The sequence below is a fragment of the Oncorhynchus mykiss genome, chromosome Y, assembly GCF_013265735.2.
Source record: "Oncorhynchus mykiss isolate Arlee chromosome Y, USDA_OmykA_1.1, whole genome shotgun sequence".
Taxonomy (NCBI): domain Eukaryota; kingdom Metazoa; phylum Chordata; class Actinopteri; order Salmoniformes; family Salmonidae; genus Oncorhynchus; species Oncorhynchus mykiss.
The window spans coordinates 34,446,972-34,462,811 of NC_048593.1; the positions used below are offsets into that span (position 1 = coordinate 34,446,972).

General features: G+C 42.8%; 2 protein-coding genes across 2 annotated transcripts; both read left to right on the plus strand.

Moving 5' to 3' along the window:
- Positions 1 to 867: 867 nt before the first annotated feature.
- On the plus strand, positions 868 to 8,660 carry LOC110510141 (arrestin-C-like). The gene is made up of 16 exons (XM_021591490.2): positions 868 to 964; positions 3,846 to 3,878; positions 4,818 to 4,848; positions 4,977 to 5,037; positions 5,135 to 5,179; positions 5,680 to 5,933; positions 6,037 to 6,110; positions 6,289 to 6,427; positions 6,546 to 6,630; positions 6,711 to 6,783; positions 6,873 to 7,010; positions 7,098 to 7,181; positions 7,291 to 7,364; positions 7,550 to 7,553; positions 7,716 to 7,739; positions 8,096 to 8,660. Exons 2-15 carry the CDS (start codon positions 3,871 to 3,873, stop codon positions 7,735 to 7,737), a joined length of 1,092 nt encoding a protein of 363 aa, XP_021447165.2. The 5' UTR covers positions 868 to 964; positions 3,846 to 3,870; the 3' UTR covers positions 7,738 to 7,739; positions 8,096 to 8,660.
- Positions 8,661 to 9,442: 782 nt separating this feature from the next.
- LOC110510140 (putative thiamine transporter SLC35F3) lies at positions 9,443 to 15,486 on the plus strand. The gene is made up of 7 exons (XM_021591489.2): positions 9,443 to 9,529; positions 10,414 to 10,768; positions 11,176 to 11,395; positions 12,331 to 12,456; positions 14,104 to 14,296; positions 14,476 to 14,565; positions 14,730 to 15,486. Exons 1-7 carry the CDS (start codon positions 9,448 to 9,450, stop codon positions 14,978 to 14,980), a joined length of 1,317 nt encoding a protein of 438 aa, XP_021447164.1. The 5' UTR covers positions 9,443 to 9,447; the 3' UTR covers positions 14,981 to 15,486.
- The last annotated feature ends 354 nt before the right edge of the window (positions 15,487 to 15,840 follow it).

Consider the following 15,840-nt stretch of genomic DNA (forward strand, 5'->3'; position numbering starts at 1 on the left):
CTTCAGTTTCTTGGCAATTTCTCGCATGGGATAGTCTTCATTTCCCAGAACAAGAATAGACTGACGAGTTTCAGAAGAAAGTCTTTGTTTCTGGCCATTTTGAGCCTGTAATCAAACCCACAAATGCTGATACTCCACATACCCAACTAGTCTAAAGAAGGCCAGTTTTATTGCTTCTTTAAATAGCACAACAGTTTTCAGCTGTGCTAACATAATTGTAAAAGGGTTTTCTAATGATAATTTAGCCTTTTAAAATTTTTTACTTGGATTAGCTAACACACCGTGCCATTGGAACACAGGAGTGATAGTTGCTAACAATGGGCCTCTGTACGCCTATGTAGACATTCCATTAAAAATCAGACGTTTCCATCTACAGTAGTCATTTACAACATTAACAATGTCTACACTGTATTTATGATCATTTTGACGTTGTTTTAATGGACAAACTATGTGCTTTTCTTTCAAAAACAAGGACATTTGTAAGTGACCCCAAACTTGTGATTTTTTCACACTCAAAGGTGAAAAGTTTAGTTAATTTACAAAGTATTGTATCCAATTACCAAGGTAGGCCTCTTTCCTATAGAGTGCAAAACCCTGTGAGTATTAGACGTTCAGCATACTGTAAGCCACGGGACCAACAACAGGCTTTAGAGAATCACTGTTGTTTTATACTTACCATAGATCAAGGTCATGTCTCTGTCCCTGGGAGTACTTTACTGTGCAATGCACGTTTTAAATCAGTTGGCTGTGGTATTTTTAAACCATATGTTGTCAAAAAAAAGGTGTTTGCTTATTGAATAATTGGATTGAGAGACAGACAACAGCATCTTAAACAAGAAAGTTAAGTCGGGGGAGGGGTCAGAGGTCCGGCTATAAAGAGTGATGTCAACAGTCAGAGACTGCACTCTAACCACAGAACACTAGGGATTTGAACGTCAGTGGAACACTGATAGCTTTAAGAAAGGTAAGACATCACCATTCTTTTTGCTTCACAGCTTTGTAGTTTTGTAGAAGGAGACAGATGACAGAAGAGACAAAGCCTTACTCTGTGAATAGCAGAAGTACATTATAACAAACGTCCTAACTGCAAATAGGTAGAATAATTGAAACTTTCAATGCCTACACAGTTTTCAACTGGCTTTAAACCAGTATTGATGCTGTCTAAACCGCTGTAATATAGTTGAAAATAAGTTGGTACATGTTTCAACTTGTAGCAAACCAATTATTGCACTTCAATGAACATTACGCACTGTCTAATTGGGAGCCTCAAATGTTATTGTAGCATGGAATAGCTCAACCCTGACTTCGTAAACACTTAGGTCTTTCCTGTCTGGCCTGTTAATACCCATGTCAGTCAGATTTAGTAGGGGATAGTAAAAGGTATTAAGTGAATTACATTGTAAGGATTATTTTTGTCACTCAGGTCAATGATAGAAAAGTAACATAGCATCCTTCCTGTAATTGCAGTAAAATGTACAACACTCAGGCATATAGCTACTCAATCTAATTCATTGATATCTGATACTGGAAATGGCAGTGGGTTAAATCCCTGGTAGCCTACTGGCAGTGTCTGGTAGCCTACTGGCAGTGTCTGGTAGCCTACTGGCAGTGTCTGGTAGCCTACTGGCATTGTCTGGTAGCTTACTGGCAGTGTCTGGTAGCCTACTGGCAGTGTCTGGTAGCCTACTGGCAGTGTCTGGTAGCCTACTGGCAGTGTCTGGTAGCCTACTGGCATTGTCTGGTAGCTTACTGGCAGTGTCCGGTAGCCTACTGGCAGTGTCCGGTAGCCTACTGACAGTGTCTGGTAGCCTACTGGCAGTGTCCGGTAGCCTACTGGCAGTGTCCGGTAGCCTACTGGCAGTGTCTGGTAGCCTACTGGCAGTGTCTGGTAGCCTACTGGCAGTGTCTGGTAGCCTGCTGGCAGTGTCCGGTAGCCAACTGGCAGTGATCGGTAGACTACTGGCAGTGTTTGGTAGCCTACTAGCAGTGTTTCTGGTAGTCTACTGACAGTGTCTGGGAGCCAACTGGCAGTGTCCGGTAGCCTACTAGCAGTGTTTCTGGTAGCCAACTGGCAGTTTCCAGTAGCCTACTGGCAGTGTTTCTGGTAGCCAACTAGCAGTGCACGGTAGCCTACTAGCAGTGTTTCTGGTAGCCAACTGACAGTGTCCGGTAGCCTACTAGCAGTGTTTCTGGTAGCCAACTGGCAGTGTCTGGTAGCCTACTGGCAGTGTCTGGTCGCCTACTGGCAGTGTCTGGTAGCCTACTGGCAGTGTCTGGTAGCCTACTGGCAGTGTCTGGTAGCCTACTGGCAGTGTCTGGTAGCCTACTGGCAGTGTCTGGTCGCCTACTGGCAGTGTCTGGTCGCCTACTGGCAGTGTCTGGTCGCCTACTGGCATTGTTTGGTTGCCTACTGGCAGTGTCTGGTCGCCTACTGGCAGTGTCTGGTCGCCTACTGGCAGTGTCTGGACGCCTACTGGCAGTGTCTGGTTGCCTACTGGCAGTGTCTGGTTGCCTACTGGCAGTGTCTGGACGCCTACTGGCAGTGTCTGGTTGCCTACTGGCAGTGTCTGGTTGCCTACTGGCAGTGTCTGGTTGCCTACTGGCAGTGTCTGGTTGCCTACTGGCAGTGTCTGGACGCCTACTGGCAGTGTCTGGTTGCCTACTGGCAGTGTCTGGTTGCCTACTGGCAGTGTCTGGTTGCCTACTGGCAGTGTCTGGACGCCTACTGGCAGTGTCTGGTTGCCTACTGGCAGTGTCTGGTTGCCTACTGGCAGTGTCTACCATCTGTAGGAGAAATGTGCTGCTATTACATTGTGGAACAGATCTCTCTGATAAAGACAGCTGACTGCTGACAATCCAGTCTTAACTTCTTACTACTGAAATATAGTCAACTACTACCAGTAAACTCTACAGGTAGTCCCTGTAACACTTTCCAAATGCAACTCAAGAAGGCCGCTCTCCATGGTCATCAATACCATGGTGTCTGTGGAGGTTGCTGAGGGGAGGACCAAACCATGTGTTTGATGCATTTGATGCCATTTCCCTCATTCCGCTCCGGCCATTACAATGAGCCAATCCTCCCTAATTAAGATGCCACCAACCTCCTGTGCATGGCGTATCCATTTGGGACACTTCTGGAAGCACTATCCAGGAATCCACTGTAATTGATTGAATACCGGTCTTGTATTGAGATCTGGAAAATGGACAGCAACATTGTTTAGGATTGAAAGTGAAACAGTCCCAAAATACAAACAAGAGGAATGTCAATAGTGGATTTAAACTTATTTTTCGGGTTAGACTAAAATGAGAAAATTCTTATTATTCCTTTTATGAGTATTGAGACTATTACGATCTCATTTTATTATCTTCATCTATCCGCTGTAAATGTTTCAGGAAAATAAGACACCTTGTGACCCTGTGACCTTGTAAATGCTTTTGGGAAACCTTGGTCAATATGCGTAATCCACCAGGGATGAGAGGATGAAACCCCTCTGTTTAGAATGGAGTATTACAGAAGAATGTGCTACCTTGTAAATCCTGCCCAGGTTACGTTTAGCTACTGTTAGGGTCTCTGTGCCCTTGCAGTCTATTAGATGAGCGTTGTCAATAGCAGCAGTACTTTGAAAAGCTAAACCCCAGCCAAGATTTGGCTCAGGACAACTAACAGTGATGCTGTAATCTCATTCCACCAGATTATTCCCTGTCACTCAACACAGATACAGCATCCTTTCATCCGTAACTCAGTGGTGAATCAGGGGTTATGCCTGATTGTGATTGAGATTCACTTCTTGTTGTCATTTTCATGAACTCACACGTTTTGTTTTGTTTTGTTTTGTCTTCCACAGAAAAAAATCCTGAAATTGCTGAAAAATGTCTAAGTAAGCCCCCACCTGATTTTCAATCCGACTACATGTTGATAGCATTGCAATGTTATTGAATGTCGTACATGGTCTATATTACTATTACTATGTTACTAGTAAAACTGTGTTTTGTTTGTTCGGCCAATGTAATTGGCTGTTTGCACCATGCCCCAAAGAGCCTTAATCTGTGAGAGCACAGAGGCAGATGGATCTATTGAATGAACCTGTTCTCTCACCCACTACATCACACTTTGACTATCAAAGGTGTCACAGAGTAGATGTCCTTAGATGCACCTCCTCATCTTCACTGTGCTTTAGAAGCACACATGGGAAGAATTCCAAACGTTTTCTACTGAGAGGTAGCAACATTCCTCTATTTTATATACACTCTTAATAATAGGTTCCCTGAGGACTACTGAGAGGAGGGCTCCAGTCAGTTCAACAGGATCCGAGAGAGAGGCAGGCAAGGTGCAGCTTTGACTTGAGTGCCCTTGAATACCACAAGCACTACGTGGTGAATGGTCACTCATTCAGGGGGGCTTACAGCCCGAGTCAAATCCAGCCAGTTAGGTAATATTACACTCAAGGGTTAATTCCTCAGATCTGCTCATGTAAGACAATGTACGACCCTGGCTGATACCTGCTGCCGTCAGTATGGTCTGACAAACACATCTCCAAACTTTCAGGATTAGGAAGCATTTTGGACAAAACATGTCAGTTATCATCATTTTGTATAAATAATATGTTTATATCGGGTTGTGTCATTATAATTTGCATACCTTCGCACATTTGATTGACTGTTGATTGATAATTTGTCTTCTGATAAACCTTTGTTTTTTCACTACTTGAAATTAACATTGAGTGTTTAATCCTTGCAGAATGTGGCACTTTGGTCACTAAAGTAAGACAGAGAAATGTTTTAAACACTGCTGACCGTTTAGTTTGCTATTTTCTCAGGGTATACAAGAAAACCTCTGGGAATGGCGCAGTAAGTGAAAACCTTTTCTGTCTCTCTAATACTTGCCCCATAGAAATACCGACCATCACCTATTTGTGATAAGTGTGATAGAGCTCCAGAAACATTTTGTTTGACCATTTTTTTCTTCCTGTCTTCAGCTTACCCTTTACCTGGGAAAGAGAGACTACGTCGACCATGTTCAGAATGTGGACCCCATTGGTAACTCTTACTTTTACACTTGGCACTTCTGTATCGTAAGTTTAGACATTTGTGTTGGGGGGAAAATCTCTAACATCTCTACCCATCGTTGTTACAGAGGGAGTGGTGAAAATTGATCCTGCAGACCTTGGAGGCAAGAAAGGTACACATTATTTTACAAAACTATTCTTTACAGATAAGTTACTAATGTTAGTAGTCCTGCAGAATGACTATACACTGGCTAATGTGTATCCTGGTCTCTAGTGTTTATCCTGGTCTCTAATGTTTATCCTGGTCTCTAGTGTTTATTCAGGTCTCTAATGTTTATCCTGGTCTCTAGTGTTTATTCTGGTCTCTAGTGTTTATCCTGGTCTCTAATGTTTATCCTGGTCTCTAGTGATTATTCAGGTCTCTAGTGTTTATCCTGGTCTCTAATGTTAATCCTGGTCTCTATTATTTATCCTGGTCTCTAATGTTAATCCTAGTCTCTAGTGTTTACTCTGGTCTCTAGTGTTTATCCTGGTCTCTAGTGTTTATCCTGGTCTCTAGTGTTTACTCTGGTCTCTAGTGTTTATCCTGGTCTCTAGTGTTTATTCAGGTCTCTAATGTTTATCCTGGTCTCTAGTGTTTGTTCTGGTCTCTAATGTTTATCCTGGTCTCTAGTGTTTGTGCAGCTGGCCTGTGCTTTCCGTTATGGCCGTGAGGACCTGGATGTCATTGGACTGTCCTTCAGGAAAGACATCTGGTTCAAGCACCTCCAGTTGTACCCTGCTGCTGACCACAAACCCACCCTCACTCCCATGCATGACTGCCTGCTCAAGAAGGCAGGAGAGCAGGGCCATGCCTTCACTTTCGACATTCCCGTAAACCTTCCCTGCTCTGTCACACTCCAGCCAGGACCAGATGATGCTGGAAAGGTAGGCACTTGCCTTGATATTTATATATATATATATTTTTTACCACAGATATATTATATTCAATGATTCATGATATTTACATTGGCCTTTTGTGTATACCTAGGCTTGCGGTGTGGACTTTGAAGTGAAGACCTACATTTCAGATGTGGCAGACCCAGAAGAGAAACTTGACAAGAAGTGAGTGGCTGTCCAAATACTTGTCTTCTTTTATTGAAATACTTTACACAATAAGACATGGAAATTCTACATCTACATGTAAAAACAATTGTTTCTTTCTGACACTTTTTCCCTCCCTCCCTCCCTCCCTCCCTCCCTCCCTCCCTCCCTCCCTCCCTCCCTCCCTCCATCCTTGTAGAGACACTGCCCGTCTGATCGTCCGTAAGATCCAGTTTGCTCCAGATGCAACTGGTGCTCCTGGTCCCAAGGCTGACATCTGCAAGAGCTTCATGATGTCTGACAAGCCTGTCCACCTGGAGGCCTCTCTGGATAAGGAGGTGAGTTAAACAGAAATCCTCACCGGCTTCTACAGCGCATATACTGTAGCAGCTATATTAGAATACATGACAAAAAGGGGTTGCAAACAGTGAATTGTTTTTCTTATATTGATATCAGCTCTATTACCATGGAGATCCGATCAATGTCAACGTCAAAGTCAAGAATGAAACCACCAAAACAGTGACAAAAATTAAAGTCACAGGTAAGTCTATCACCGCTGACTCTGAATGGTAGAACTAAAATACTATACTTAAGTTTATAACAGTGGGCTCTTTCCTCCAGTTGACCAGACTACAGATGTGGTGCTCTACTCCGCGGACAAATACACCAAAACCGTACTTTGTCAAGAGTTTGGGTGAGTAGACAGAAACCAACCCTCTCCTCATCATCTTCTAAGAAGTGCTCTTCTCCTGATCCACTAACATCTCCAACCTTCTCTTACAGAGAGACAATAGATGCCAATAGCACATTTGATAAATCCCTCACCATCATCCCCCTACTGGCCGACAACAAGGAGAAGCGCGGTCTGGCGCTGGACGGCAGACTGAAGGATGAGGACACAAACCTAGCCTCCAACACTATGTGAGTGGCAGTCTACATTATTTTCACATTCAAATCTAGACACAAACAACCTGAGTCCATCTCTGTCTTCTCCTTTCTCCTCATCAGTATGAGAGACGGTATGGATAAAGAAGTGTTGGGAATCTTGGTCTCCTACAAAATCAAGGTCAACTTGATGGTGTCTTCAGGAGGGTAAGTCTTAGATTAAATACATGTTTGCCTGTAAGCCAATGCCATGTTTTACATTGAAATTGAGGACAATATTAAATGCTAACCAATGATGTTCTTCACTCCCATTCAGCTTGTTGGGAGGTCTCACAGCCAGTGACGTACAGGTGGAGCTCCCCTTGATCCTCATGAACCCCAAACCCCAAGGTAAAGTAATAGTGTCACCTAATTAATAATAGGATTTACCATATCTAACAAACTGTCAAAGCAGAACTGATGTGATGAGGGTGCAATGTCTCTCTCTCTACTCATTTAAGGTTGCTATTCAATGTTACTAATGTAATCCATCAACTCTTTTCCCTTCTACAAAATCAACCCCATTACACGAGCAGATGTGTGAGTAAAACATTATAGGATATCATTTTTAAATACATATTAGTGGCATACACCGCAGTGTTCAGCTCTAATGAAACATAGTCTGTGTTATGCACATTTTAAAGTCATTTTGAACTGCCTTGTGACCTTGTGCTATTTTCGTGTTTCCTTTATGACCTGCAGAGGTCTCCCGGTGGGAGAGTAAAGGTGAGCTTCTATCCGTCAGACTTATAGACCCTAACGTACAGTAGAGATACATTTGATGTGAAGTGCCCGTTCATTGGAGGGCTGTTGAACTCTGGTCTTTATATAGAGGGCAGGCTTTGCCATTACTATCACCAGTATTGGAATAGTGCTGGCATAAAGGCACCTGCGGTTGTATTTCAATGAAGTTCAAACAACTGTAGATCAGATGATCCCGTGACTGAATCGAATGATTCTAATTATGACATTACTTCAGCACAAGAGTTCACTGCCTCAGTTCATGTGCCATCATTCACTGTAGTCATCTGTGACAGTCACCCAGCAGCCATATTTATTGTATGTGTTTTGTGAATCCCCAGAACGCATGTTACCCTTGAGGCTGAGTACATTCCCCCAGCAGAAGAAAGACGAGGAAGGAGGGACTGCAAAGTTCAATAGAGCAAAGCTGTTGATGGCTGTCCAGATTGAAAGGCTGATGACCAAAGCAAAGAAGAAACTGGAATACCTCATAGGAAGAACTATCAATAAAAAATGATAACAGCTTTATATGATGTTGATATCTCTCACTATTACGGGCATTTTAGTGTTGTATTTTAGTGGTTTTGTCAATGTGAGCCTGTAGTACCTGTACTGTAATGTAGATATCCAGCCATGCGTATGAGTCACATCATTTCAAACGTAGCTTAATTAACCATTCACTCTGTACTTCTCACATAAAACCAAGGGGGGTTAATGAACACATTCACTATAAAGGGGTTTATTGGTTTGCGGATAAAACTCACCTAAACTACTCCATCAAACAGGGAGTCCGGTAGTACTCAGTTTATCATATTCAAAGAATTGTGTTTTTCTGTGGTATGTATGTATGTATGTTTTGGACTGATAAGTCATTGAACCAAATAAAAACAACTCATACACTTCTAAGACTGGGTATTCATCCATTCACTGCAGTGCATTGAGGGGAACTGTCCATGGTGCTGAACTGGCATCAGGTAACGTCACGTCTTCATAGCAAAACATGTTTTATAATTAAGCAATAAGGCCTGGAGAGGTGTGGTACATGGCCAATGTACCATGGCTAAGGGCAGTTCTTATGCACAACACAATGCCTTGATACAGCCCTTAACCGTGGTATATTGGCCATATACCACAAACCCCAGAGGTGCCTTACTGCTATTATAAACTGCTTACCAATGTAATTAGAGCAGTAAAAATAAATGTTGTATACTGGTGGTATACTGTCTAATATACCACAGCTTGGCAATGTTGACAATCAGCATTCCTGGGCTCGAACCACCCAGTAAAAATGTCTGATATACTACGGCTGTCAGCCAATCAGCATTCAGGGCTCAAACCACCCAGTTTATAGTGTTCTCTACATCCGACACACCAAAACCACGTAAATATGTCAACGCTTTACTGCAATGAAAAATGACAGGTATACAGTATTCCACGTCACTAACACACATTTCAGAGGGCAATATGTAAACACGTCTCACTAAACACACGTTGTTTGCAGTTCTGTTAGTGGCTTCAAGCAACCTCCTGGTATTAGATGGTATGTGAGCAGGGGGAGTAATCATAGTAATCACAGGTCATTCTGGGTTGGCTGAGTTTAAGCAACTTAATTCTCCATACACATCAAAGGCTTACCACCCAGAGCCCATGGCTGTAGAAGGACTCAGTGTCCAGAGAAGAGCCGGCACTGGAGATGGCCATGAAAAAACAAACAGCCAAAGTGTCTCCCTCGCCCATCACGGGTCCTGCTGTCTTTCTGCTGCCCACTCCACAGGGTAAGTATATTTCAGAGCTTTCTTATAGTTTTAGGCATAAATCTAACATTATGTGCATTCATTTATGTGTAGGTCAGGTGTGACAAATCACAGTGACATGTAATACTGCATATTAAGATATTATCTATCCATTTCGGTGCTTGTAGATAATGTCATATACAGTTGAAGTCGGAAGTTTACATACACTTACGTTGGATACATTAAAACTCGTATTTCAACCACTCCACACATTTCTTGTTCACAAACTATAGTTTTGGCAAGTCGGTTAGGACATCTACTTGCATCTACTGCATCTACTTGCGTGCAAGTCATTTTTCCAACAATTGTTTACAGACAGATTTTTTCACTTATAATCTACTGTATCACAATTCCAGTGGGTCAGAAGTTTACATACACTAAGTTGACCATGCCTTTAAACAGCTTGGAAAATTCCAGAAAATGATGTCATGGCTTTAGAAGCTTCTGATAAGCTAATTGACATCATTTGAGTCAATTGGAGGTGTACCTGTAGATGTATAAATGATTCCCTCTAATATTATTCTGACATTTCACTTTCTTAAAATAAAGTGGTGATCCTAACTGACCTAAGACAAGGATTTTTTACTAGGATTAAATGTCAGGAATTGTGAAAAACTGAGTTTAAATGTATTTGGCTAAGGTGTATGTAAACTTCTGACTTCAACTGTATATTTCTTCAGTATGAGAAAAGCACTGACACCTCAGGTTGTGGGAATAATTCGATGATATCTTGAAGATCCACCAAAAATAGGCAACTTGGGAGTAAAATTGTAATATGGGCTATATTCTTCTATTACCCTTTCCCATATGAGAATTATATCTTTATGCATCAATTATGTTATTGTTTTTTTTCCTTTGCCATATAGAGCATGCTGAAAGACAGAGGGGACCCCAGCCCGCGGCTGAAGATGGGCAGGATGGGGGGAAGGGTGGAGACCAGGCAGAAGAGTGTGTGGAGAAGAGAGAGGACAGTAAGAGCCGCTGTGCCCGCTGCCCGCTGAGAGCCATGTGTCGAGCTGTGTGGGGGCTGGTCCTTGGGTGCTGTGTGGCCCTGGCGTGGGCAGTGGGAACACACAGTGCCAAGCAGTCTCTGGAGCAGCTCCATGCCCCCTTCTTCACTATTTGGTTCTGCAGTACATGGAACCTCCTCCTCTTTCCCCTCTACTACCTGGGACACCTGCTAGGGGCAGAGCAGAGACAGTGGCCCACAGCCTGCTTCAGGTGAAACAACAGCTAAAGAGTCCTCTGACAAGCAGGTGTTGGGCCCATTTCAGGTTGAGAGAAGGTTGACAGGGCTATGTGTGGCAGGAAGTGATGATCATTTTTGTTATTACACTCATCTAGATTGACTCTCTATTTTGGATAGAGTGTAATATAAGGATTTACAGTAACTTTAGATTTGTAAAATGACTAAATGAATGGTTTTCTTTTTAGGGAATATAGAAAACCTATTGCCACAAACCCTCTGTATCAGACAATATATTTAAGACAAGCTGCTTTGTGCTTTAATCTGCATGAGGTTAGCAGCTAAACAAACATCTTAAAAACAACCCTGCTGTTTATCCAGAGGATTGGTAGAGAGGTTGACCAGGTCACCAGGCGCCTGCCTCTGTCTTCCTGTGTCCCAGGCAGTGCAGTGGCTTCCTGGTGGAGGAGGACATGACAGTGAGAGTGCTCCTGAAGGGTGCAGCACCGTTCTCCGTGCTGTGGAGTCTCTCAGGCTACCTGTACCTGCTGGCTCTTTGTCGCATCTCAGCGGGAGACGCTAGCGCCATTCTCTGCTGTAGCCAGGGCTTCATCTTCCTCCTGTCCTGGATCGGACTCAACGACCGGTTCATGGGTGTACGGGTAAGAACTCCTCTGTTAGTGCTGGATAAAGGGGGAAGGGGGTGGATGGACAGTGCAACACAAAGCATCTACCCATGTAGGTACTCATTTAAGCATCCAGATACTCACATCAAAGCTTCCATAAAAAAATTCTCAAATGTATAGATTTCCCTTGAGAGCGGTGCTTGTCGTTTAATTCAAAGGAAACGGTACTGTATTGAACGACCAGTTGAGGAACGTTGTGATTATGGCAGCCCAGAGAGCGATTGTGTATGGTGTGCTGCACAAGTTTTGAGATGTATAATGGTCAAACCCATATTGATCAGGCCACACCCCCCCACCAAACAGGAGGGTCACACTTTATTTGGATAGTCCGGATTTTTCCATAGTAGATGGTCTACAGATGGTCATACTGTCAACAAACTATCTGTTGATCAGCAACTGTTTGCTAAGACTATGGTTATGTTTAGGTTTAGAATACGGTTTAGGGTAAGGGTTAAGTTTAGGGTAAGGGTTAAGGTTAGGGTAAGGGTTAAGGTTAGGGTTAGAGCTAGCGTTTGGGTTAGTACATAGACAGTTGAAATGTTACTGTAGAGTCTGTAGATACAGTAGTCTGTAGAGCATCTACAAATGGACTATCCAAGTCAAGTGTTACCAACCGGAGGGCAAACACACCTCAAAAGGCTGTTAAAGAACGGTGCGGGAAACGGGTCGTTCAGTACAAACCGTCACACAATGTAGCAGATGTTCAACCGAACTGAATGCACCCCAGCCAAGCTCTCACATGGTAATTGTTGACCAACTACGTATGTGGGGTTTGACTTTGATGAGTTTGAGTCAATTGATTAATGTGTCCCTAACCTTTAAAAGGTGATGTTCATGGCTGGGCAAATCAAAGTGTTCCTTGTCATTAGTGTTGAGCTGTGATGTCTTCCTGTGTCTTTTTTCTCTATCAGATAGTGGCTGTAATTCTCTCCATCACAGGAATCGTCATGATGGCGTATGCTGATGGTTTCCATAGCGACTCAATCACAGGGGTGGCCCTGGCAGTAGGCTCAGCTTCAACCACTGCCCTGTACAAGGTCATCGGCATTAAAGTCCTACTCAATTCTCTGTTTCACTTCATTAATCGCATTATTTACTTAACAAAAGGCACATCTCATTAGGTGGTCCAGGTGTCCTTATGACATGGCACGAGGCGGACCTTTCCGCTTGTATTCTCTGTTGCTCCCGCAAGCAAGCAGGGAGGCTGATGACATCAGAGGGCACCATCAGACCAACTCCTTCATTGGCCAACGCCTTGAAGTTTGCAGTTGTGTCGAAAAAACACTATTTAGCGCAAACATGTTTTTTTACCCTTAAGTGTGTCTACGTTACTGTATATACAGATGAAGTCGGAAGTTTACATACACTTAGGTTGGAGTCATTAAAACTAGTTTTTCAACCACTCCACAAATTTCTTGTTAACAAACTATAGTTTTGGCAAGTCGGTTAGGACATCTACTTTGTGCATGACACAAGTCACTTTTTCAGCAATTGTTTACAGACAGATTATTTCACTTATAACTCACAGTATCACAATTCCAGTGGGTCAGAAGTTTTGCATACACTAAATTGACCATGTCTTTATTACAGCTTGGAATATTCCAGAAATGATGTCATGGCTTTAGAAGCTTCTGATAGGCTAATTTACATAATTTGAGACAATTGGAGGTGCACCTGTGGATGTATTTCAAGGCCTACCTTCAAACTCAGTGCCTCTTGACTCTTTGCTTGACATCATGGGAAAGTCTACGGAAATCAGCCAAGACCTCAAAAAAAAACTTGTAGACATCCACAAGTCTGGTTCATCATTGGAAGCAATTTCCAAACGCCTGAAGGTACCACGTTCATCTGTACAAACAATAGCACGCAAGTATAAACACCATGGGACCATGCAGCCGTCATACTGCTCAGGAAGGAGACATGTTCTGTCTCCTAGAGATGAACGTACTTTGGTGAGAAAAGTGAAAATCAATCCCAGAACAACAGTAAAGGACCTTGTGAAGATGCTGGAGGAAACAGGTACAAAAATATCTATATCCACAGTAAAACGAGCCCTGTATCGACATAACCTGAAAGGCTGCTCAGAGGCCACTGCTCCAAAACCGCCATAAGAAATCCAGCCTACGGTTTGCAACTGCACACGGGGACAAAGATTGTACTTTTTAGAGAAATGTCCTCTGGTCTGATGAAACAAATATAGAACTGTTTGGCCATAATGACCATTGTTATGTATGGAGGAAAAAAGGGGAGGCTTGCAAGCCGAAGAACAACATCCCAACCGTGAAGTGGGGGGGTGGCAGCATCATGTTGTACCAAATACTAATTGAGTGTATGTAAACTTCTGACCCACTGGGAATGTGATGAAAGAAATAAAAGCTGAAATAAATCATTCTCTCTACTATTATTCTGACATTTCACATTCTTAAAATAAAGCGGTGATCCCCACTGACCGAAGACAGGGAATTTTTACTCAGATTAAATGTCAGGAATTGTGAAAAACTGAGTTTAAATGTATTTGGCTAAGGTATATGTAAACTTCTGACTTCAACTGTATTGTTTTTCAACAGAAAACGTTTAAAAATAGCTAGGGTTTGTCTTTAGGTCTCCTTCATAAATCAAAATCTTAACTGTTGTGGTGGGCAGACATAAGCACAAAGTATTTACGTATGTTTTTATTCTTCAAGGTGTTGTTTAGAAAGCGAGTGGGAGAGGTGCAACCGGGTACGGCCAGTGTTCTGCTGTCCTGTGTGGGGCTATGCTGCTGTGTCCTCCACTCCTGGGTGTGTGTGATACTCTACCTCACACATGTGGAGTACTGGCCTCCAATCCAGTACATCCCCTGGGACGCATTGTGCGTGATGGCCTCTCTGCTCCTCGGTAACACTCCCCCGCTAATTTCTGTAGAGATATTCTGTTTTTATTTAACTAGGCAAGTCAGCTAAGAACAAATTCATATTTACAATGACGGCCTACACGTCCAGATATTAAATTAGTTCATTTGAATAACTCTGATTTTAACATTTCCTTCACTCTTGTCCCTCCTCTCTCACCATCAGCTTTCAATGTCTTGGTGAATCTAGGAAGTGTGCTTGCCTACCCCTCCCTTATTTCTCTTGGAATGTTACTGAGCATCCCAGCTAATTCAGGTACAGAAAGAACAATGATATTTATCTGCTTATAAAACTCCAAACGATAAATCAAGCTAAACAACGGTGTCGTGAGAGATCTTCATACAGGTTTTCCTGAAGTCATTGTGGGAACCTCAAACAGCATTCCACTATACCTGACCCCCTACTGTATCTCTCTGCAGCAGTGGATTTCTATGTCGCTGCAGCCCCCCAGCTCAGCCAGGTCAGAGTGGCTGCAGCAGCTATCATCGGGGTGGGCTACCTCTTACTGCTGCTCCCTGGAGACTGGGATGACAGTGTTGTCCACTGGATAGAGGGTCTGTGGCAAGGAGGATGGAAAGAGGACAGTGTGGTTGGAGAAGATGGAGGAGCTGATGGAGGAGAAATTGCAAAGCCCAAGCCCAAACCAGCAGGCATTGCTGCCCTAACATGATGCACTTTGGTTTTACATGACAGAACTTGGTGTCAAAAGTCTCTCAACCAAAACCAGGGACGCAACTTTGGTGTTAGAAGTGGGGGGGAATAACTTGGTGGGGGGTTTGGGGGTCCTCCCATTTTTGGGGGCATATAAAGCAAATGTCCTGCATTTCTGCACAATCTAATATGACCCATTGCCCTTTCTAGCCATCTCTATTTAGAACAACATAAAGAAAGCAAAAATGACCAGTCATCAAGCTAGGTAAGAGATCCTTATTAAATATGTTGAAGTGATTGATAAGACTGAACTAGATCAATGGTAATTCAATAATCAATATTGTGCTGCACCTTGAACCAACAGCCTAACAAACAAACAACTCTTACAAATAAAGTACAAAGACTTTTGATTGTATTTATTACATTTCAGCCAGCCCGAGCCACCTGCACGCCCAACCCCCATCAGTCTAGTCAAAAACTCAACTCTCTCCCCATCTTTTTTTATGTCTCAAGGAAAGGTTTGAAAACAAAAGTGTTGTAAAAACACACACACACATTAACACACAGAAACAGTACACCCTAAATAAAATCATTAATATCATATGTGTAATAGTACTGTAGCTCTTTTTATCTACACACAATAGGCCAGGACTGAGGAATGAGCAGCCCAGCAGCTAGGGATTTCCTAAATAGTTATCTCCCCTGACATGGGCATGTTTTCAATAAAGACACCCTTTGTCATACTGTATTCCATATAAGGTATCCATACTTTATGAAAGTTGCACAGTATACCCTTAGTCTAGTAATAAATACTACTGTGTCTAGTGTATCTAGTGATACATAACTTGACATTTCTTCCATCCATTGTGGGAGGATAAC

What these genes read in the sequence shown, in the direction of transcription:
- LOC110510140 (XM_021591489.2), top strand. Translation starts at nt 9,448, where the DNA reads ATGGCCATGAAAAAACAAACAGCCAAAGTGTCTCCCTCGCCCATCACG. An exon ending in ACCGGTTCATGGGTGTACGG is followed by an intron (nt 11,396 to 12,330) that starts GTAAGAACTCCT and finishes TTTCTCTATCAG; the next exon opens with ATAGTGGCTGTAATTCTCTC. An exon ending in GAGCATCCCAGCTAATTCAG is followed by an intron (nt 14,566 to 14,729) that starts GTACAGAAAGAA and finishes ATCTCTCTGCAG; the next exon opens with CAGTGGATTTCTATGTCGCT.
- LOC110510141 (XM_021591490.2), top strand. An exon ending in GACCAGATGATGCTGGAAAG is followed by an intron (nt 5,934 to 6,036) that starts GTAGGCACTTGC and finishes GTGTATACCTAG; the next exon opens with GCTTGCGGTGTGGACTTTGA. An exon ending in AACCTAGCCTCCAACACTAT is followed by an intron (nt 7,011 to 7,097) that starts GTGAGTGGCAGT and finishes TCTCCTCATCAG; the next exon opens with TATGAGAGACGGTATGGATA.